General features: G+C 54.9%; 1 protein-coding gene across 1 annotated transcript in view; it reads right to left on the bottom strand.

Annotated features, from left to right (window-relative positions):
- Positions 1-7,894: 7,894 nt before the first annotated feature.
- The window catches only part of TFR2 (transferrin receptor 2), a gene marked incomplete at its 3' end in the record, with an annotated part of 146,688 nt that continues 129,620 nt past the window's right edge, over positions 7,895-24,962 (bottom strand). Inside the window, exon 15 of the mRNA XM_088465230.1 lies at positions 7,895-7,979. Coding sequence (XP_088321356.1) covers positions 7,895-7,979 — 85 coding nt within the window. The remainder of the gene's footprint in view (positions 7,980-24,962) is intronic.

Below are 24,962 nucleotides of genomic sequence, written 5' to 3'. Positions count from 1 at the left end.
GGAATAGTAGAGAGATACAGGACAGGATGGAGGTGTAGTGACAGAGCTGTGTGTGTGACGTCAGTACAGGAATAGTAGAGAGATACAGGACAGGATGGAGGTGTAGTGACAGAGCTGTGTGTGTGTGGGGTCAGTACAGGAATAGTAGGGAGATACAGGACAGGATGGAGGTGTAGTGACAGAGCTGTGTGTGTGTGTGGGGTCAGTACAGGAATAGTAGAGAGATACAGGACAGGATGGAGGTGTAGTGACAGAGCTGTGTGTGAAGTCAGTACAGGAACAGTAGAGAGATACAGGACAGGATGGAGGTGTAGTGACAGAGCTGAGTGTGTGTGTGGTCAGTACAGGAATAGTAGAGAGATACAGGAAAGGATGGAGGTGTAGTGACAGAGCTGTGTGTGAGGTCAGTACCGGAATAGTAGAGAGATAAAGGACAGGATGGAGGTGTAGTGACAGAGCTGTGTGTGTATGAGGTCAGTACAGGAATAGTAGAGAGATACAGGCCAGGATGGAGGTGTAGTGACAGAGCTGTGTGTGAGGTTAGTACAGGAATAGTAGAGAGATACAGGACAGGATGGAGTTGTAGTGACGGAGCTGTGTGTGTGGGGTCAGTACAGGAATAGTAGAGCGATACAGGACAGGATAGTGGTGTAGTGACAGAGCTGTGTGTTTGGGGTCAGTACAGGAATAGTAGAGAGATACAGGACAAGATGGAGGTGTAGTGACAGAGCTGTGAGTGAAGTCAGTACAGGAACAGTAGAGAGATACAGGACAGGATGGAGGTGTAGTGACAGAGCTGTGTGTGGGGTCAGTACAGGAATAGTAGAGAAATACAGGACAGGATGGTGGTGTAGTGACAGAGCTGTGTGTGTGAGGTCAGTACAGGAATAGTAGAGAGATACAGGACAGGATGGAGGTGTACTGACAGAGCTGTGTGTGTGTGTGAGGTCAGTACAGGAATAGTAGAGAGATACAGGACAGGATGGAGGTGTAGTGACAGAGCTGTGTGTGTGTGTGAGGTCAGTACAGGAATAATAGAGAGATACAGGACAGGATGGAGGTGTAGTGACAGAGGTGTGTGTGTGTGGGGTCAGTACAGGAATAGTAGAGAGATACAGGACAGGATGGGGGTGTAGTGACAGAGCTGTGTGTGTAAGGTCAGTACAGGAATAGTAGAGAGATACAGGACAGGATGGAGGTGTAGGGACAGAGCTGTGTGTGTGGGGTCAGAACAGGAATAGTAGGGAGATACAGGACAGGATGGAGGTGCAGTGACAGAGCTGTGTGTGTGTGGGGTCAGTACAGGAATAGTAGAGAGATACAGGACAGGATGGAGGTGTAGTGACAGAGCTGTGTGTTGGGTCAGTACAGGAATAGTAGAGAGATACAGGACAGGACGGAGGTGTAGTGACAGAGCTGTGTGTGTGTGGGGTCAGTACAGGAATAGTAGAGAGATACAGGATGGAGGTGCAGTGACAGAGCTGTGTGTGTGTGGGGTCAGTACAGGAATAGTAGAGAGATACAGGACAGGATGGAGGTGTAGTGACAGAGCTCTGTGTGTGGGGTCAGAACAGGAATAGTAGAGAGATACAGGACAGGATGGAGGTGTAGTGACAGAGCTGTGTGTGGGGTCAGTACAGGAATAGTAGAGAGATACAGGACAGGATGGAGGTGTAGTGACAGAGTTGTGTGTGTGAGGTCAGTACAGGAATAGTAGAGAGATACAGGAGAGGATGGAGGTGTACTGACAGAGCTGTGTGTGTGTGAGGTCAGTACAGGAATAATAGAGAGATACAGGACAGGGTGGAGGTGTAGTGACAGAGCTGTGTGTGTGGGGGTCTTGGACAGGAATAATAGAGAGATACTGGACAGGATGGAGGTGTAGTGACAGAGTTGTGTGTGTGAGGTCAGTACAGGAATAGTAGAGAGATACAGGATAGGATGGAGGTGTAGTGACAGAGCTGTGTGTGTGTGTGGTCAGTACAGGAATAGTAGAGAGATACAGGACAGGATGGAGGTGTAGTGACACAGCTGTGTGTGTGGGGGTCTTGGACAGGAATAATAGAGAGATACTGGACAGGATGGAGGTTCAGTGACAGAGCTGTGTGTGGGGTCAGTACAAGAATAGTAGAGAGATACAGGACAGGATGGAGGTGTAGTGACAGAGCTGTGTGTGTGTGAGGTCAGTACAGGAATAGTACAGAGATACAGGACAGGATGGAGGTGTAGTGACAGAGCTGTGTGTGTGGGGTCAGTACAGGATTAGTAGAGAGATACAGTACAGGATGGAGGTGTAGTGACAGAGCTGTGTGTGTGTGGTCAGTACAGGAATAGTAGAGAGATACAGGAAAGGATGGAGGTGTAGTGACAGAGCTGTGTGTGTGGTCAGTACAGGAATAGTAGAGAGATACAGGACAGGATGGAGGTGTAGTGACAGAGCTGTGTGTGGGGTCAGTACAGGAATAGCAGATAGATACAGGACAGGATGGAGGTGTAGTGACAGAGTTGTGTGTGTGAGGTCAGTACAGGAATAGTAGAGAGATACAGGACAGGATGGAGGTGTAGTGACAGAGCAGTGTGTGTGGGGTCAGAACAGGAATAGTAGAGGGATACAGGACAGGGTGGAGGTGTAGTGAAAGAGCTGTCTGTGTGAGGTCAGTACAGGAATAGTAGAGAGATACAGGACAGGATGGAGGTGTAGTGACAGAGCTGTGTGTGTGTGGGGTCAGAACAGGAATAGTAGAGAGATACAGGAAAGGATGGAGGTGTAGTGACAGAGCTGTGTGTGTGTGGTCAGTACAGGAATAGTAGAGAGATACAGGACAGGATGGAGGTGTAGTGACAGAGCTGTGTGTGTAAGGTCAGTACAGGAATAGTAGAGAGATACAGGACAGGATGGAGGTGTAGGGACAGAGCTGTGTGTGTGGGGTCAGAACAGGAATAGTAGAGAGATACAGGACAGGATGGAGGTGCAGTGACAGAGCTGTGTGTGTGTGGGGTCAGTACAGGAATAGTAGAGAGATACAGGACAGGATGGAGGTGTAGTGACAGAGCTGTGTGTTGGGTCAGTACAGGAATAGTAGAGAGATACAGGACAGGACGGAGGTGTAGTGACAGAGCTGTGTGTGTGGGGTCAATACAGGAACAGTAGAGAGATACAGGACAGGATGGAGGTGTAGTGACAGAGCTGTGTGTGTGGGGTCAGTACAGGAATAGTAGAGAGATACAGGACAGTATGGAGGTGTAGTGACAGAGCTGTGTGTGTGTGGGGTCAGTACAGGAATAGTAGAGAGATACAGGATGGAGGTGTAGTGACAGAGCTGTGTGTGTGGGGTCAGAACAGGAATAGTAGAGAGATACAGGACAGGATGGAGGTGCAGTGACAGAGCTGTGTGTGTGTGTGTGGGGTCAATACAGGAATAGTAGAGAGATACAGGACAGGATGGAGGTGTAGTGACAGAGCTGTGTGTGGGGTCAGTACAGGAATAGTAGAGAGATACAGGACAGGATGGAGGTGTAGTGACGGAGCTGTGTGTGTGGGGTCAGTGCAGGAATAGTAGAGAGATACAGGACAGGATGGAGGTGTAGTGACAGAGAAGTGTGTGTGGGGTCAGTACAGGAATGGTAGAGAGATACAGGACAAGATGGAGGTGTAGTGACAGAGCTGTGTGTGTGTGAGGTCAGTACAGGAATAGTAGAGAGATACAGGACAGGATGGAGGTGTAGTGACAGAGCTGTGTGTGTGGGGTCAGTACAGGAATAGTAGAGAGATACAGTACAGGATGGAGGTGTAGCGACAGAGCTGTGTGTGTGGGGTCAGAACAGGAATAGTAGAGGGATACAGGACATGGTGGAGGTGAAGTGACAGCTGTGTGTGGTCAGTACAGGAATAGTAGAGAGATACAGGACAGGATGGATGTGGAGTGACAGAGCTGTGTGTGTGGGGTCAGAACAGGAATAGTAGAGGGATACAGGACAGGGTGGAGGTGCAGTGAAAGAGCTGTCTGTGTGAGGTCAATACAGGAACAGTAGAAAGATACAGGACAGGATGGAGGTGTAGTGACAGAGCTGTGTGTGTGAGGTCAGTACAGGAATAGTATAGAGATACAGGACAGGATGGAGGTGTAGTGACAGAGCTGTGTGTGTGTGTGAGGTCAGTACAGGAATAGTAGAGGAATACAGGGCAGGATGGAGGTGTAGTGACAGAGCTGTGTGTGTGTGTGAGGTCAGTACAGGAATAGTAGAGAGATACAGGACAGGATGGAGGTGTAGAGACAGCTGTGTGTGTGTGGTCAGTACAGGAATAGTAGAGAGATACAGGACAGGATGGAGGTGTAGTGACAGAGCTGTGTGTGTGTGGGGTCAGTACAGGAATAGTAGAGAGATACAGGAAAGGATGGAGGTGTAGTGACAGAGCTGTGTGTGTGGTCAGTACAGGAATAGCAGATAGATACAGGGCAGGATGGAGGTGTAGTGACAGAGCTGTGTGTGTGGAGTCAGTACAGGAATAGTAGAGAGATACAGGACAGGATGGAGGTGTAGTGACAGAGGTGTGTGTGTGTGTGGGGTCAGTACAGGAATAGTAGAGAGATACAGGACAGTGTGGAGGTGTAGTGAAAGAGCTGTGTGTGTGTGGGGTCAGTACAGGAATAGTAGAGAGATACAGGATGGAGGTGTAGTGACAGAGCTGTGTGTGTGTGGTCAGTACAGGAATAGCAGAGAGATACAGGAAAGGATGGAGGTGTAGTGACAGAGCTGTGTGTGTGGTCAGTACAGGAATAGTAGAGAGATACAGGACAGGAAGGAGGCGTAGTGACAGAGCTGTGTGTGTGAGGTCAGTACAGGAATAGTAGAGAGATACAGGACAGGATGGAGGTGTAGTGACGGAGCTGTGTGTGTGGGGTCAGTACAGGAATAGTAGAGAGATACAGGACAGGATAGTGGTGTAGTGACAGAGCTGTGTGTGTGGGGTCAGTACAGGAATAGTAGAGAGATACAGGACAGGATGGAGGTGTAGTGACAGAGCTGTGTGTGTGGGGTCAGTACAGGAATAGTAGAGAGATACAGGACAGGATGGAGGTGTAGGGACAGAGCTGGGTGTGTGGGGTCAGAACAGGAATAGTAAGGAGATACAGGACAGGATGGAGGTGCAGTGACAGAGCTGTGTGTGTGGGGTCAGTGCAGGAATAGTAGAGAGATACAGGACAGGATGGAGGTGTAGTGACAGAGCTGTGTGTGGGGTCAGTACAGGAATAGTAGAGAGATACAGGACAGGATGGAGGTGTAGTGACAGAGCTGTGTGTGTGAGGTCAGTACAGGAACAGTACAGAGATACAGGACAGGATGGAGGTGTAGTGACAGGGCAGTGTGTGTGTGTGAGGTCAGTACAGGTATAGTAGAGAGATACAGTACAGGATGGAGGTGTAGTGACAGAGCTGTGTGTGTGTGGTCAGTACAGGAATAGTAGAGAGATACAGGACAGGATGGAGGTGTAGTGACAGAGCTGTGTGTGTGGCGTCAGAACAGGAATAGTAGAGAGATACAGGAAAGGATGGAGGTGTAGTGACAGAGCTGTGTGTGTGGTCAGTACAGGAATAGCAGATAGATACAGGGCAGGATGGAGGTGTAGTGACAGAGCTGTGTGTGTGGAGTCAGTACAGGAATAGTAGAGAGATACAGGACAGGATGGAGGTGTAGTGACAGAGCTGTGTGTGTGTGTGGGGTCAGTACAGGAATAGTAGAGAGATACAGGACAGTGTGGAGGTGTAGTGAAAGAGCTGTGTGTGTGTGGGGTCAGTACAGGAATAGTAGAGAGATACAGGATGGAGGTGTAGTGACAGAGCTGTGTGTGTGTGGTCAGTACAGGAATAGCAGAGAGATACAGGAAAGGATGGAGGTGTAGTGACAGAGCTGTGTGTGTGGTCAGTACAGGAATAGTAGAGAGATACAGGACAGGAAGGAGGCGTAGTGACAGAGCTGTGTGTGTGAGGTCAGTACAGGAATAGTAGAGAGATACAGGACAGGATGGAGGTGTAGTGACGGAGCTGTGTGTGTGGGGTCAGTACAGGAATAGTAGAGAGATACAGGACAGGATAGTGGTGTAGTGACAGAGCTGTGTGTGTGGGGTCAGTACAGGAATAGTAGAGAGATACAGGACAGGATGGAGGTGTAGTGACAGAGCTGTGTGTGTGGGGTCAGTACAGGAATAGTAGAGAGATACAGGACAGGATGGAGGTGTAGGGACAGAGCTGGGTGTGTGGGGTCAGAACAGGAATAGTAAGGAGATACAGGACAGGATGGAGGTGCAGTGACAGAGCTGTGTGTGTGGGGTCAGTGCAGGAATAGTAGAGAGATACAGGACAGGATGGAGGTGTAGTGACAGAGCTGTGTGTGGGGTCAGTACAGGAATAGTAGAGAGATACAGGACAGGATGGAGGTGTAGTGACAGAGCTGTGTGTGTGGGGTCAGTGCAGGAATAGTAGAGAGATACAGGACAGGATGGAGGTGTAGTGACAGAGCTGTGTGTGTGGGGTCAGTACAGGAATAGTAGAGAGATACAGGACAGGATGGAGGTGTAGTGACAGAGCTGTGTGTGTGTGGGGTCAGTACAGGAATAGTAGAGAGATACAGGATGGAGGTGTAGTGACAGAGCTGTGTGTGTGGGGTCAGAACAGGAATAGTAGAGAGATACAGGACAGGATGGAGGTGCAGTGACAGAGCTGTGTGTGTGTGTGTGGGGTCAATACAGGAATAGTAGAGAGATACAGGACAGGATGGAGGTGTAGTGACAGAGCTGTGTGTGGGGTCAGTACAGGAATAGTAGAGAGATACAGGACAGGATGGGGGTGTAGTGACAGAGCTGTGTGTGTGGGGTCAGTGCAGGAATAGTAGAAGGATACAGGACAGGATGGAGGTGTAGTGACAGAGCAGTGTGTGTGGGGTCAGTACAGGAATGGTAGAGAGATACAGGACAGGATGGAGGTGTAGTGACAGAGCTGTGTGTGTGTGAGGTCAGTACTGGAATAGTACAGAGATACAGGACAGGATGGAGGTGTAGTGACAGAGCTGTGTGTGTGGGGTCAGTACAGGAATAGTAGAGAGATACAGTACAGGATGGAGGTGTAGTGACAGAGCTGTGTGTGTGTGGTCAGTACAGGAATAGTAGAGAGATACAGGACAGGATGGAGGTGTAGCGACAGAGCTGTGTGTGTGTGGTCAGTACAGGAATAGTAGAGAGATACAGGACAGGATGGAGGTGGAGTGACAGAGCTGTGTGTGTAAGGTCAGTACAGGAATAGTAGAGAGATACAGGACAGGATGGAGGTGTAGTGACAGAGCTGTGTGTGTGTGGGGTCAGAACAGGAATAGTAGAGGGATACAGGACATGGTGGAGGTGAAGTGACAGCTGTGTGTGTGTGTGAGGTCAGTACAGGAACAGTACAGAGATACAGGACAGGATGGAGGTGTAGTGACAGAGCTGTGTGTGTGTGGTCAGTACAGGAATAGTAGAGAGATACAGGACAGGATGGAGGTGTAGTGACAGGGCAGTGTGTGTGTGTGAGGTCAGTACAGGTATAGTAGAGAGATACAGGACAGGATGGAGGTGTAGTGACAGAGCTGTGTGTGTGGGGTCAGAACAGGAATAGTAGAGGGATACAGGACAGGGTGGAGGTGTAGTGAAAGAGCTGTGTGTGAGGTCAATACAGGAACAGTATAGAGATACAGGACAGGATGGAGGTGTAGTGACAGAGCTGTGTGTGTGTGTGGGGTCAGTACAGGAATAGTAGAGAGATACAGGACAGGATGGAGGTGTAGTGACAGAGCTGTGTGTGTGTGGTCAGTACAGGAATAGCAGAGGGATACAGGATTAGCGATACAATAAGAAAGTATTTACCCCAACAAATGAGAACTCCAGCGCAGGAACTCCTGCAAATGCAGTAAAAGCAAATGCGCCACTGTCCACAGCGAGAGGAGCCATTCTAAGGGCATAAGAGATAAAGGTCAAGTTGATTATATACATCTTAAACTCAACTAAAGCCCCCATACCTCAGATCGGGGAAATGAGACAATTTCCCTGATTCGCAGACGCCTGGGTTGGGGCATCGGGGAAATGGAACATGTTGGATTTTCCTGATTGGCTGATACCAGCCACAAAATGATCAGCAAATCCGGGGTTTGTAACATGAATTTCCCAGAAGGATCGCTGATCTTCGAGGCTATTTTGACATCGGGGGATTGGGGGATTGCGGTGCAGATGTAAGTTTGGTTGAGTTTTTTTTTTTTAAACTCGTTTTGCATCGACGACACTCAGGTGAGTTTCCTGTTTTTAAACTCTCAAATTTACTAAGAAGTGAGTTTAGCTGAGAGTGGGATGGCCGATGGTGATGCAGATTGAGTTCCCCCCCCCCCAAAAGCTCTGCTCAGCCAGCCCTGGTTCCTTAAATTACGGGGGGAAAAACGTGTAGGGTTCACCTGTAATTTAGAGACCAACACCTGGATTCAGGGCCAGTCCTGGTTTTAAATATAGGGGGGAAAAATTCGTAGGGGTCCCCCTATATTTAAAACCAGCACTGGACCAAAACCGACCGGGGTGTAATACCACAGCCAGGAGACCCTATCACCGGGTCTCCCCAGCCAAAATATTAACACCCCAAGCCAGGGATCCAAGGGGAGGTGGAGACCCCCCCCAAGAAGGGGTCCCCCCTCTCCCGAGCACCCCAGGCTTAGTCTGAAGCCCGGGGGCTCTTCCCAGCACCCCTGGAGCGGTGGGTACGGGGGAATAGTAGTTTTAATATTGTAAAACTGTTGTATTTTACAGTGGAACTACAGTTGCCAGCCTGCCTGCCATTTGGCACTTGTGGAACTACAAGTGCCAGCAGACGGCCGGCACCCGTACCCCCACTGTAAAATAAATAGTTAAATAACCATAATACACACACGCCGTATACAGTATATAACTTTAATACATACACATACACCTATCCCACTCACACATACTTACCTGCTGCCGGCTGTTCACGCCCACTTCTCCATGTAGAATCCAATGGGGGTACCTGGAATAAAGACCCCATACTCACCTACATCCTGGTGCCGGTCTCTGTAGCATCCCTGAGTAACCCGATCCAAGCCGGACAGGTGTAAGTATATGTTGTAACATATACTTACAGTACAGGAAATGACAGATGATCGTGGTCATCTGACTTTCCCACGGACCGCTAGCCAATCAGCGGCCACTTTACATGTAGCGGCCGCTCATTGGCTGGGACCCACGTGGAACCAGCCAATGAGCAGGCGCTATATGGCTAGCGGTCGGTGGGAAATGCAGATGACAACGATCATGGCTGAGCAGCCCGGGCTGGGGATGGCTTTTGGGTGGGGATTCTGCGTCATTTTGATATATATATATATTAACCCTTTAGATAATGACTACATGCAGAAACATACACAAATCACACTGATCTGTGTATGTTTCTGCCAAACTCGCAGCTCAGGAGGCGGAGGGTTTGAAACTGCAATTTATCATCGAGTTTGCTCTAATCTCCCCCGAGATTGTAATCTCGATTCTTGGTAAATTCCCCAGTTGCATCTTTTTCATGAAAAGTACATCCGAGTGTGGCCGATGGTGAGTTGATTCGAGTTTGCGATCTCACCCGAGTTTTACCGGTGAAAAGAGAGAAATCTCGCCCAATCTCACCCGAGTTTATTTTTAGTAAATTTGCAAATTGAAAAAAATTCCCAAACTCGCCCGATATTATCATCTCGCCCAAACTCGAATCTTAGTAAATTTATCCCGTAGACTGGCGACAATGTTACGCTCAGCTCTGCTGTACAGAACGTCAGAAAACAGAAAGTGGGAAATGGTTAATTCATACTGATGTCCCAGTGCCCCTTGCAGTGGCGGGCTGGGCCGGGGGGCAGGGTGCCATGCGCCCCCCGGGCCACAGCGCCATGCGGGCCGTGGGCAGTCTGTGTCTCTGTGACACAGGCTGCACCGTACATGTAGCGCTGACCAGACGGAGTTCGGTCAGCGCTACACAGTGACTAACACACAGCTGCCGGCTCCGGAAGCTGTGTGTTTGTTTTGAGTGGCAGCCAATGAGAGTCTGTCAGACTCTCATTAGCTGCTGCTGCGCCCACTGCGGGAGCCGCTCCATCTTCCGGCTCCCGCAGTGGGTAATGGGAGAGGCGTCATGACATCATATGAAGTCTCTCCCATAATGCAGAGTGGCCCGGAAGGACGAGCGGAGGAGCAGATGGCGGCGAGAGCGGGGATTCAGGTAAGTGTTTTGTTTTTTTATTTTTATTACGTGTGTGTGTACTGTGGGAGGGGGGGACCACTACTGGGGGCACTACAAGGGGGAGAGCACTACTGGGGGCACTACAAGGGGGAGAGCACTACTGGGGGCACTACAAGGGGGGGACTACTACTGGGGGCACTACAAGGGGGGGACTACTACTGGGGGCACTACAAGGGGGAGAGCACTACTGGGGGCACTACAAGGGGGGGACTACTACTGGGGGCACTACAAGGGGGAGAGCACTACTGGGGGCACTACAAGGGGGAGAGCACTACTGGGGGCACTACAAGGGGGGGACTACTACTGGGGGCACTACAAGGTGGAGAGCACTACTGGGGGCACTACAAGGGGAAGAGCACTACTGGGGGCACTACAAGGGGGGGACTACTACTGGGGGCACTACAAGGGGGAGAGCTCTACTGGGGGCACTACAAGGGGGAGAGCTCTACTGGGGGCACTACAAGGGGGAGAGCACTACTGGGGGCACTACAAGGGGGGGACTACTACTGGGGGCACTGAGAGGGGGAGAGCACTACTGGGGGCACTACGAGGGGGATAGCACTACTGGGGGCACTGAGAGGGGGAGAACACTACTGGGGGCACTACGAGGGGGAGAGCACTACTGGGGGCACTACAAGGGGGAGAGCACTACTGGGAGCACTACAAGGGGGAGAGCACTACTGGGGGCACTAAGAGGGGGAGAGCACTACTAGGGGCACTACAAGGGGGAGATTACTACTGGGGGCACTAAGAGGGTGAGAGCACTACTAGGGGCACTACAAGGGGGAGAGCACTAGTAGGGGCACTACAAGGGGGAGAACACTACTGGGGGCACTACAAGGGGGAGATTAATACTGGGGACACTACAAGGGGGAGAGCACTGCTGGGGACACTACAAGGGAGAGATTAATACTGGGGGCACTAAGAGGGGGAGAGCACTACTAGGGGCACTACAAGGGGGAGAGCACTAGTAGGGGCACTACAAGGGGGAGAACACTACTGGGGGCACTACAAGGGGGAGATTAATACTGGGGGCACTACAAGGGGGAGAGCACTACTGGGGGCACTACAAGGGGGGGACTACTACTGGGGGCACTGAGAGGGGGAGAGCACTACTGGGGGCACTAAGAGGGGGAGAGCACTACTAGGGGCACTACAAGGGGGAGAGCACTAGTAGGGGCACTACAAGAGGGAGAACACTACTGGGGGCACTACAAGGGGGGGGACTACTACTAGGTGCACTACAAGGGGGAGAGCACTACTGGGGGCACTACAAGGGGGAGAGCACTAATGGGGGGACTACAAGGGGAAGAGCAATACTGGGGACACTACAAGGGGGAGATTACTACTAGGGGCACTACAAGGGGGAGAGCACTAGTAGGGGCACTAAGAGGGGGAGAGCACTACTGGGGGCACTAAGAGGGGGAGAGCACTAGTAGGGGCACTAAGAGGGGGAGAGCACTAGTAGGGGCACTACAAGGGGGAGAACACTACTGGGGGCATTACAAGGGGGAGAGCATTACTGGCGGCACTAAGAGGGGGAGAGCACTACTAGGTGCACTACAAGGGGGAGAGCACTAATGGGGGGACTACAAGGGGGAGAGCACTACTGGGGACACTACAAGGGGGAGATTACTACTAGGGGCACTACAAGGGGGAGAGCACAAGTAGGGGCACTAAGAGGGGGATAGCACTACTGGGGGCACTAAGAGGGGGAGAGCACTACTGGGGGCACTACGAGGGGGAGAGCACTACTGGGGGCACTACAAGGGGGAGAGCACTACTGGGAGCACTACAAGGGGGAGAGCACTACTGGGGGCACTAAGAGGGGGAGAGCACTACTAGGTGCACTACAAGGGGGAGAGCACTACTGGGGGCACTACAAGGGGGAGAGCACTAATGGGGGGACTACAAGGGGGAGAGCAATACTGGGGACACTACAAGGGGGAGATTACTACTAGGGGCACTACAAGGGGGAGAGCACTAGTAGGGGCACTAAGAGGGGGAGAGCACTACTGGGGGCACTAAGAAGGGGAGAGCACTAGTAGGGGCACTAAGAGGGGGAGAGCACTAGTAGGGGCACTACAAGGGGGAGAACACTACTGGGGGCACTACAAGGGGGAGAGCACTACTGGGGGCACTACAAGGGGGAGAGCACTACTGGGGGCACTACAAGGGGGAGAGCACTACTGGGGGGACTACAAGGGGGAGAGCACTACTGGGGACACTACAAGGGGGAGATTACTACTAGGGGCACTACAAGGGGGAGAGCACTAGTAGGGGCACTAAGAGGGGGAGAGCACTACTGGGGGCACTAAGAGGGGGAGAGCACTAGTAGGGGCACTACGAGGGGGAGAGCACTAGTAGGGGCACTACAAGGGGGAGAACACTACTGGGGGCATTACAAGGGGGAGAGCATTACTGGGGGCACTACAAGGGGGAGAGCACTACTGGGGGCACTACAAGGGGGAGAGCACTACTGGGGGCACTAAGAGGGGGAGAGCACTACTAGGGGCACTACAAGGGGGAGAGCACTACTGGGGGCACTACAAGGGGGAGAGCACTACTGGGGAGACTACAAGGGGGAGAACACTACTGGGGACACTACAAGGGGGAGAGCACTACTAGGGGCACTACAAGGGGGAGATTACTACTGGGGGCACTAAGAGGGGGAGAGCACTACTAGGGGCACTACAAGGGGGAGAGCACTAGTAGGGGCACTACAAGGGGGAGAACACTACTGGGGGCACTACAAGGGGGAGATTAATACTGGGGACACTACAAGGGGGAGAGCACTGCTGGGGACACTACAAGGGAGAGTTTAATAATGGGGGCACTAAGAGGGGGAGAGCACTACTAGGGGCACTACAAGGGGGAGAGCACTAGTAGGGGCACTACAAGGGGGAGAACACTACTGGGGGCACTACAAGGGGGAGATTAATACTGGGGGCACTACAAGGGGGAGAGCACTACTGGGGGCACTACAAGGGGGGGACTACTACTGGGGGCACTGAGAGGGGGAGAGCACTACTGGGGGCACTAAGAGGGGGAGAGCACTACTAGGGGCACTACAAGGGGGAGAGCACTAGTAGGGGCACTACAAGGGGGAGAACACTACTGGGGGCACTACAAGGGGGGGGACTACTACTAGGTGCACTACAAGGGGGAGAGCACTACTGGGGGCACTACAAGGGGGAGAGCACTAATGGGGGGACTACAAGGGGGAGAGCACTACTGGGGACACTACAAGGGGGAGATTACTACTAGGGGCACTACAAGGGGGAGAGCACTAGTAGGGGCACTAAGAGGGGGAGAGCACTACTGGGGGCACTAAGAGGGGGAGAGCACTAGTAGGGGCACTAAGAGGGGGAGAGCACTAGTAGGGGCACTACAAGGGGGAGAACACTACTGGGGGCATTACAAGGGGGAGAGCATTACTGGCGGCACTAAGAGGGCGAGAGCACTACTAGGTGCACTACAAGGGGGAGAGCACTAATGGGGGGACTACAAGGGGGAGAGCACTACTGGGGACACTACAAGGGGGAGATTACTACTAGGGGCACTACAAGGGGGAGAGCACAAGTAGGGGCACTAAGAGGGGGATAGCACTACTGGGGGCACTAAAAGGGGGAGAGCACTACTGGGGCACTACGAGGGGGAGAGCACTACTGGGGGCACTACAAGGGGGAGAGCACTACTGGGAGCACTACAAGGGGGAGAGCACTACTGGGGGCACTAAGAGGGGGAGAGCACTACTAGGTGCACTACAAGGGGGAGAGCACTACTGGGGGCACTACAAGGGGGAGAGCACTAATGGGGGGACTACAAGGGGGAGAGCAATACTGGGGACACTACAAGGGGGAGATTACTACTAGGGGCACTACAAGGGGGAGAGCACTAGTAGGGGCACTAAGAGGGGGAGAGCACTACTGGGGGCACTAAGAAGGGGAGAGCACTAGTAGGGGCACTAAGAGGGGGAGAGCACTAGTAGGGGCACTACAAGGGGGAGAACACTACTGGGGGCACTACAAGGGGGAGAGCACTACTGGGGGCACTACAAGGGGGAGAGCACTACTGGGGGCACTACAAGGGGGAGAGCACTACTGGGGGCACTAAGAGGGGGAGAGCACTTCTAGGGGCACTACAAGGGGGAGAGCACTACTGGGGGCACTACAAGGGGGAGAGCACTACTGGGGAGACTACAAGGGGGAGAACACTACTGGGGACACTACAAGGGGGAGAGCACTACTAGGGGCACTACAAGGGGGAGATTACTACTGGGGGCAGTAAGAGGGGGAGAGCACTACTAGGGGCACTACAAGGGGGAGAGCACTAGTAGGGGCACTACAAGGGGGAGAGCACTACTGGGGGCACTACAAGGGGGAGATTAATACTGGGGGCACTACAAGGGGGAGAGCACTACTGGGGGCACTACAAGGGGGGGACTACTACTGGGGGCACTGAGAGGGGGAGAGCACTACTGGGGGCACTAAGAGGGGGAGAGCACTACTAGGGGCACTACAAGGGGGAGAGCACTAGTAGGGGCACTACAAGGGGGAGAACACTACTGGGGGCACTACAAGGGGGGGACTACTATTAGGTGCACTACAAGGGGGAGAGCACTACTGGGGGCACTACAAGGGGGAGAGCACTAATGGGGGGACTACAAGGGGGAGAGCACTACTGGGGACACTACAAGGGGGAGATTACTACTAGGGGCACTACAAGGGGGAGAGCACTAGTAGGGGCACTAAGAGGGGGAGAGCACTACTGGGGGCACTAAGAGGGGGAGAGCACTAGTAGGGGCACTAAGAGGGGGAGAGCACTAGTAGGGGCACTACAAGGGGGAGAACACTACTGGGGGCATTACAAGGGGGAGAGCATTACTGGCGGCACTAAGAGGGGGAGAGCACTACTAGGTGCACTACAAGGGGGAGAGCACTAATTGGGGGACTACAAGGGGGAGAGCACTACTGGGGACACTACAAGGGGGAGATTACTACTAGGGGCACTACAAGGGGGAGAGCACAAGTAGGGGCACTAAGAGGGGGATAGCACTACTGTGGGCACTAAGAGGGGGAGAGCACTACTGGGGGCACTACGAGGGGGAGAGCACTACTGGGGGCACTACAAGGGGGAGAGCACTACTGGGAGCACTACAAGGGGGAGAGCACTACTGGGGGCACTAAGAGGGGGAGAGCACTACTAGGTGCACTACAAGGGGGAGAGCACTACTGGGGGCACTACAAGGGGGAGAGCACTAATGGGGGGACTACAAGGGGGAGAGCAATACTGGGGACACTACAAGGGGGAGATTACTACTAGGGGCACTACAAGGGGGAGAGCACTAGTAGGGGCACTAAGAGGGGGAGAGCACTACTGGGGGCACTAAGAAGGGGAGAGCACTAGTAGGGGCACTAAGAGGGGGAGAGCACTAGTAGGGGCACTACAAGGGGGAGAGCACTAGTAGGGGCACTACAAGAGGGAGAACACTACTGGGGGCACTACAAGGGGGAGATTAATACTGGGGGCACTACAAGGGGGAGAGCACTGCTGGGGACACTACAAGGGAGAGATTAATACTGGGGGCACTAAGAGGGGGAGAGCACTACTAGGGGCACTACAAGGGGGAGAGCACTAGTAGGGGCACTACAAGGGGGAGAACACTACTGGGGGCACTACAAGGGGGAGATTAATACTGGGGGCACTACAAGGGGGAGAGCACTACTGGGGGCACTACAAGGGGGGGACTACTACTGGGGGCACTGAGAGGGGGAGAGCACTACTGGGGGCACTAAGAGGGGGAGAGCACTACTAGGGGCACTACAAGGGGGAGAGCACTAGTAGGGGCACTACAAGGGGGAGAACACTACTGGGGGCACTACAAGGGGGGGGACTACTACTAGGTGCACTACAAGGGGGAGAGCACTACTGGGGGCACTACAAGGGGGAGAGCACTAATGGGGGGACTACAAGGGGGAGAGCACTACTGGGGACACTACAAGGGGGAGATTACTACTAGGGGCACTACAAGGGGGAGAGCACTAGTAGGGGCACTAAGAGGGGGAGAGCACTACTGGGGGCACTAAGAGGGGGAGAGCACTAGTAGGGGCACTAAGAGGGGGAGAGCACTAGTAGGGGCACTACAAGGGGGAGAACACTACTGGGGGCATTACAAGGGGGAGAGCACTACTGGCGGCACTAAGAGGGGGAGAGCACTACTAGGTGCACTACAAGGGGGAGAGCACTAATGGGGGGACTACAAGGGGGAGAGCACTACTGGGGACACTACAAGGGGGAGATTACTACTAGGGGCACTACAAGGGGGAGAGCACAAGTAGGGGCACTAAGAGGGGGATAGCACTACTGGGGGCACTAAGAGGGGGAGAGCACTACTGGGGGCACTACGAGGGGGAGAGCACTACTGGGGGCACTACAAGGGGGAGAGCACTACTGGGAGCACTACAAGGGGGAGAGCACTACTGGGGGCACTAAGAGGGGGAGAGCACTACTAGGTGCACTACAAGGGGGAGAGCACTACTGGGGGCACTACAAGGGGGAGAGCACTAATGAGGGGACTACAAGGGGGAGAGCAATACTGGGGACACTACAAGGGGGAGATTACTACTAGGGGCACTACAAGGGGGAGAGCACTAGTAGGGGCACTAAGAGGGGGAGAGCACTACTGGGGGCACTAAGAAGGGGAGAGCACTAGTAGGGGCACTAAGAGGGGGAGAGCACTAGTAGGGGCACTACAAGGGGGAGAACACTACTGGGGGCACTACAAGGGGGAGAGCACTACTGGGGGCACTACAAGGGGGAGAGCACTACTGGGGGCACTACAAGGGGGAGAGCACTACTGGGGGCACTAAGAGGGGGAGAGCACTAGTAGGGGCACTACAAGGGGGAGAGCACTACTGGGGGCACTACAAGGGGGAGAGCACTACTGGGGAGACTACAAGGGGGAGAACACTACTGGGGACACTACAAGGGGGAGAGCACTACTAGGGGCACTACAAGGGGGAGATTACTACTGGGGGCAGTAAGAGGGGGAGAGCACTACTAGGGGCACTACAAGGGGGAGAGCACTAGTAGGGGCACTACAAGGGGGAGAGCACTACTGGGGGCACTACAAGGGGAGGGACTACTACTGGGGGCACTGAGAGGGGGAGAGCACTACTGGGGGCACTACGAGGGGGAGAGCACTACTGGGGGCACAGAGAGGGGGAGAGCACTACTAGGGGCACTACAAGGGGGAGAGCACTAGTAGGGGCACTACAAGGGGGAGAACACTACTGGGGGCACTACAAGGGGGGGACTACTACTAGGTGCACTACAAGGGGGAGAGCACTACTGGGGGCACTACAAGGGGGAGAGCACTAATGGGGGGACTACAAGGGGGAGAGCACTACTGGGGACACTACAAGGGGGAGATTACTACTAGGGGCACTACAAGGGGGAGAGCACTAGTAGGGGCACTAAGAGGGGGAGAGCACTACTGGGGGCACTAAGAGGGGGAGAGCACTAGTAGGGGCACTAAGAGGGGGAGAGCACTAGTAGGGGCACTACAAGGGGGAGAACACTACTGGGGGCATTACAAGGGGGAGAGCACTACTGGCGGCACTAAGAGGGGGAGAGCACTACTAGGTGCACTACAAGGGGGAGAGCACTAATGGGGGGACTACAAGGGGGAGAGCACTACTGGGGACACTACAAGGGGGAGATTACTACTAGGGGCACTACAAGGGGGAGAGCACAAGTAGGGGCACTAAGAGGGGGATAGCACTACTGGGGGCACTAAGAGGGGGAGAGCACTACTGGGGGCACTACGAGGGGGAGAGCACTACTGGGGGCACTACAAGGGGGAGAGCACTACTGGGAGCACTACAAGGGGGAGAGCACTACTGGGGGCACTAAGAGGGGGAGAGCACTACTAGGGGCACTACAAGGGGGAGAGCACTAGTAGGGGCACTACAAGGGGGAGAACACTACTGGGGGCACTACAAGGGGGGGGACTTACTACTAGGTGCACTACAAGGGGGAGAGCACTACTGGGGGCACTACAAGGGGGAGAGCACTAATGGGGGGACTACAAGGGGGAGAGCACTACTGGGGACACTACAAGGGGGAGATTACTACTAGGGGCACTACAAGGGGGAGAGCACTAGTAGGGGCACTAAGAGGGGGAGAGCACTACTGGGGGCACTAAGAGGGGGAGAGCACTAGTAGGGGCACTAAGAGGGGGAGAGCACTAGTAGGGGCACTACAAGGGGGAGAACACTACTGGGGGCATTACAAGGGGGAGAGCATTACTGGCGGCACTAAGAGGGCGAGAGCACTACTAGGTGCACTACAAGGGGGAGAGCACTAATGGGGGGACTACAAGGGGGAGAGCACTACTGGGGACACTACAAGGGGGAGATTACTACTAGGGGCACTACAAGGGGGAGAGCACAAGTAGGGGCACTAAGAGGGGGATAGCACTACTGGGGGCACTAAGAGGGGGAGAGCACTACTGGGGCACTACGAGGGGGAGAGCACTACTGGGGGCACTACAAGGGGGAGAGCACTACTGGGAGCACTACAAGGGGGAGAGCACTACTGGGGGCACTAAGAGGGGGAGAGCACTACTAGGTGCACTACAAGGGGGAGAGCACTACTGGGGGCACTACAAGGGGGAGAGCACTAATGGGGGGACTACAAGGGGGAGAGCAATACTGGGGACACTACAAGGGGGAGATTACTACTAGGGGCACTACAAGGGGGAGAGCACTAGTAGGGGCACTAAGAGGGGGAGAGCACTACTGGGGGCACTAAGAAGGGGAGAGCACTAGTAGGGGCACTAAGAGGGGGAGAGCACTAGTAGGGGCACTACAAGGGGGAGAACACTACTGGGGGCACTACAAGGGGGAGAGCACTACTGGGGGCACTACAAGGGGGAGAGCACTACTGGGGGCACTACAAGGGGGAGAGCACTACTGGGGGCACTAAGAGGGGGAGAGCACTTCTAGGGGCACTACAAGGGGGAGAGCACTACTGGGGGCACTACAAGGGGGAGAGCACTACTGGGGAGACTACAAGGGGGAGAACACTACTGGGGACACTACAAGGGGGAGAGCACTACTAGGGGCACTACAAGGGGGAGATTACTACTGGGGGCAGTAAGAGGGGGAGAGCACTACTAGGGGCACTACAAGGGGGAGAGCACTAGTAGGGGCACTACAAGGGGGAGAGCACTACTGGGGGCACTACAAGGGGGAGATTAATACTGGGGGCACTACAAGGGGGAGAGCACTACTGGGGGCACTACAAGGGGGGGACTACTACTGGGGGCACTGAGAGGGGGAGAGCACTACTGGGGGCACTAAGAGGGGGAGAGCACTACTAGGGGCACTACAAGGGGGAGAGCACTAGTAGGGGCACTACAAGGGGGAGAACACTACTGGGGGCACTACAAGGGGGGGACTACTATTAGGTGCACTACAAGGGGGAGAGCACTACTGGGGGCACTACAAGGGGGAGAGCACTAATGGGGGGACTACAAGGGGGAGAGCACTACTGGGGACACTACAAGGGGGAGATTACTACTAGGGGCACTACAAGGGGGAGAGCACTAGTAGGGGCACTAAGAGGGGGAGAGCACTACTGGGGGCACTAAGAGGGGGAGAGCACTAGTAGGGGCACTAAGAGGGGGAGAGCACTAGTAGGGGCACTACAAGGGGGAGAACACTACTGGGGGCATTACAAGGGGGAGAGCATTACTGGCGGCACTAAGAGGGGGAGAGCACTACTAGGTGCACTACAAGGGGGAGAGCACTAATGGGGGGACTACAAGGGGGAGAGCACTACTGGGGACACTACAAGGGGGAGATTACTACTAGGGGCACTACAAGGGGGAGAGCACAAGTAGGGGCACTAAGAGGGGGATAGCACTACTGGGGGCACTAAGAGGGGGAGAGCACTACTGGGGGCACTACGAGGGGGAGAGCACTACTGGGGGCACTACAAGGGGGAGAGCACTACTGGGAGCACTACAAGGGGGAGAGCACTACTGGGGGCACTAAGAGGGGGAGAGCACTACTAGGTGCACTACAAGGGGGAGAGCACTACTGGGGGCACTACAAGGGGGAGAGCACTAATGGGGGGACTACAAGGGGGAGAGCAATACTGGGGACACTACAAGGGGGAGATTACTACTAGGGGCACTACAAGGGGGAGAGCACTAGTAGGGGCACTAAGAGGGGGAGAGCACTACTGGGGGCACTAAGAAGGGGAGAGCACTAGTAGGGGCACTAAGAGGGGGAGAGCACTAGTAGGGGCACTACAAGGGGGAGAGCACTAGTAGGGGCACTACAAGAGGGAGAACACTACTGGGGGCACTACAAGGGGGAGATTAATACTGGGGGCACTACAAGGGGGAGAGCACTGCTGGGGACACTACAAGGGAGAGATTAATACTGGGGGCACTAAGAGGGGGAGAGCACTACTAGGGGCACTACAAGGGGGAGAGCACTAGTAGGGGCACTACAAGGGGGAGAACACTACTGGGGGCACTACAAGGGGGAGATTAATACTGGGGGCACTACAAGGGGGAGAGCACTACTGGGGGCACTACAAGGGGGGGACTACTACTGGGGGCACTGAGAGGGGGAGAGCACTACTGGGGGCACTAAGAGGGGGAGAGCACTACTAGGGGCACTACAAGGGGGAGAGCACTAGTAGGGGCACTACAAGGGGGAGAACACTACTGGGGGCACTACAAGGGGGGGGACTACTACTAGGTGCACTACAAGGGGGAGAGCACTACTGGGGGCACTACAAGGGGGAGAGCACTAATGGGGGGACTACAAGGGGGAGAGCACTACTGGGGACACTACAAGGGGGAGATTACTACTAGGGGCACTACAAGGGGGAGAGCACTAGTAGGGGCACTAAGAGGGGGAGAGCACTACTGGGGGCACTAAGAGGGGGAGAGCACTAGTAGGGGCACTAAGAGGGGGAGAGCACTAGTAGGGGCACTACAAGGGGGAGAACACTACTGGGGGCATTACAAGGGGGAGAGCACTACTGGCGGCACTAAGAGGGGGAGAGCACTACTAGGTGCACTACAAGGGGGAGAGCACTAATGGGGGGACTACAAGGGGGAGAGCACTACTGGGGACACTACAAGGGGGAGATTACTACTAGGGGCACTACAAGGGGGAGAGCACAAGTAGGGGCACTAAGAGGGGGATAGCACTACTGGGGGCACTAAGAGGGGGAGAGCACTACTGGGGGCACTACGAGGGGGAGAGCACTACTGGGGGCACTACAAGGGGGAGAGCACTACTGGGAGCACTACAAGGGGGAGAGCACTACTGGGGGCACTAAGAGGGGGAGAGCACTACTAGGTGCACTACAAGGGGGAGAGCACTACTGGGGGCACTACAAGGGGGAGAGCACTAATGAGGGGACTACAAGGGGGAGAGCAATACTGGGGACACTACAAGGGGGAGATTACTACTAGGGGCACTACAAGGGGGAGAGCACTAGTAGGGGCACTAAGAGGGGGAGAGCACTACTGGGGGCACTAAGAAGGGGAGAGCACTAGTAGGGGCACTAAGAGGGAGAGAGCACTAGTAGGGGCACTACAAGGGGGAGAACACTACTGGGGGCACTACAAGGGGGAGAGCACTACTGGGGGCACTACAAGGGGGAGAGCACTACTGGGGGCACTACAAGGGGGAGAGCACTACTGGGGGCACTAAGAGGGGGAGAGCACTAGTAGGGGCACTACAAGGGGGAGAGCACTACTGGGGGCACTACAAGGGGGAGAGCACTACTGGGGAGACTACAAGGGGGAGAACACTACTGGGGACACTACAAGGGGGAGAGCACTACTAGGGGCACTACAAGGGGGAGATTACTACTGGGGGCAGTAAGAGGGGGAGAGCACTACTAGGGGCACTACAAGGGGGAGAGCACTAGTAGGGGCACTACAAGGGGGAGAGCACTACTGGGGGCACTACAAGGGGGGGGACTACTACTGGGGGCACTGAGAGGGGGAGAGCACTACTGGGGGCACTACGAGGGGGAGAGCACTACTGGGGGCACAGAGAGGGGGAGAGCACTACTAGGGGCACTACAAGGGGGAGAGCACTAGTAGGGGCACTACAAGGGGGAGAACACTACTGGGGGCACTACAAGGGGGGGGACTACTACTAGGTGCACTACAAGGGGGAGAGCACTACTGGGGGCACTACAAGGGGGAGAGCACTAATGGGGGGACTACAAGGGGGAGAGCACTACTGGGGACACTACAAGGGGGAGATTACTACTAGGGGCACTACAAGGGGGAGAGCACTAGTAGGGGCACTAAGAGGGGGAGAGCACTACTGGGGGCACTAAGAGGGGGAGAGCACTAGTAGGGGCACTAAGAGGGGGAGAGCACTAGTAGGGGCACTACAAGGGGGAGAACACTACTGGGGGCATTACAAGGGGGAGAGCACTACTGGCGGCACTAAGAGGGGGAGAGCACTACTAGGTGCACTACAAGGGGGAGAGCACTAATGGGGGGACTACAAGGGGGAGAGCACTACTGGGGACACTACAAGGGGGAGATTACTACTAGGGGCACTACAAGGGGGAGAGCACAAGTAGGGGCACTAAGAGGGGGATAGCACTACTGGGGGCACTAAGAGGGGGAGAGCACTACTGGGGGCACTACGAGGGGGAGAGCACTACTGGGGGCACTACAAGGGGGAGAGCACTACTGGGAGCACTACAAGGGGGAGAGCACTACTGGGGGCACTAAGAGGGGGAGAGCACTACTAGGTGCACTACAAGGGGGAGAGCACTACTGGGGGCACTACAAGGGGGAGAGCACTAATGGGGGGACTACAAGGGGGAGAGCAATACTGGGGACACTACAAGGGGGAGATTACTACTAGGGGCACTACAAGGGGGAGAGCACTAGTAGGGGCACTAAGAGGAGGAGAGCGCTACTGGGGGCACTAAGAAGGGGAGAGCACTAGTAGGGGCACTAAGAGGGGGAGAGCACTAGTAGGGGCACTACAAGGGGGAGAACACTACTGGGGGCACTACAAGGGGGAGAGCACTACTGGGGGCACTACAAGGGGGAGAGCACTACTGGGGGCACTAAGAGGGGGAGAGCACTACTAGGGGCACTACAAGGGGGAGAGCACTACTGGGGGCACTACAAGGGGGAGAGCACTACTGGGGAGACTACAAGGGGGAGAACACTACTGGGGACACTACAAGGGGGAGAGCACTACTAGGGGCACTACAAGGGGGAGATTACTACTGGGGGCAGTAAGAGGGGGAGAGCACTACTAGGGGCACTACAAGGGGGAGAGCACTAGTAGGGGCACTACAAGGGGGAGAACACTACTGGGGGCACTACAAGGGGGAGAGCACTACTGGGGGCACTACAAGGGGGAGAGCACTACTGGGCCACTACAAGGGGGAGAGCACTACTGGGGGCACTAAGAGGGGGAGAGCACTACTAGGGGCACTACAAGGGGGAGAGCACTAATGGGGGGCACTACAAGGGGGAGAACACTACTGGGGACACTAAGAGGGGGAGAACACTACTGGGGACACTACAAGGGGGAGATTACTACTGGGGGCACTACAAGGGGGAGATTACTACTGGGGGCACTACAAGGGGGAGAGCACTACTGGGGGCACTACATGGGGGTGAGCACTACTGGGGGCACTACAAGGGGGAGATTACTAATGGGGGCACTACAAGGGGGAGAGCACTACAAGGGGGAGAGCACTACTCGGGGCTCTACAAGGGGGAGAACACTACTGTGGGCACTACAAGGGGGAGAGCACTACTGGGGGCACTACAAGGGGGAGAGCACTACTGGGGGCACTAAGAGGGGGAGAGCACTAGTAGGGGCACTAAGAGGGGGAGAGCACTAGTAGGGGCACTACAAGGGGGAGAACACTACTGGGGGCATTACAAGGGGGAGAGCACTACCGGGGGCACTACAAGGGGGAGAGCACTACTGGGGGCACTACAAGGGGAGAGCACTACTGGGGGCACTACAAGGGGGAGAGCACTACTGGGGGCACTAAAAGGGGGAGATTACTACTGGTGGCACTACAAGGGGAGAGCACTACTGGGGGCGCTACAAGGGGGAGATTACTAATGGGGGCACTACAAGGGGGAGAGCACTACAAGGGGGAGAGCACTACTCGGGGCTCTACAAGGGGGAGAACACTACTATGGGCACTACAAGGGGGAGAGCACTACTGGGGGCACTACAAGGGGGAGAGCACTACTGGGGGCACTAAGAGGGGGAGAGCACTAGTAGGGGCACTAAGAGGGGGAGAGCACTAGTAGGGGCACTACAAGGGGGAGAGCACTACTGGGGGCACTACAAGGGGGAGAGCACTACCGGGGGCACTACAAGGGGGAGAGCACTACTGGGGGCACTACAAGGGGGAGAGCACTACTGGGGGCACTAAAAGGGGGAGATTACTACTGGGGGCACTACAAGGGGAGAGCACTACTGGGGGCACTACAAGGGGGAGAGCACTACTGGGGGCACTACAAGGGGGAGAACACTACTGGGGGCACTAAAAGGGGGAGAACACTACTGGGGGCACTAAAAGGGGGGAACACTACTGGGGGCACTACAAGGGGGAGAGCAC

The sequence above is a fragment of the Taudactylus pleione genome, unplaced genomic scaffold, assembly GCF_031769625.1.
Source record: "Taudactylus pleione unplaced genomic scaffold, aTauple2 ptg001917l, whole genome shotgun sequence".
In the NCBI taxonomy this organism is placed as follows: domain Eukaryota; kingdom Metazoa; phylum Chordata; class Amphibia; order Anura; family Myobatrachidae; genus Taudactylus; species Taudactylus pleione.
Note: the sequence above shows the minus strand (reverse complement) of the source record. Positions and strands in the feature narration are given on the sequence as shown.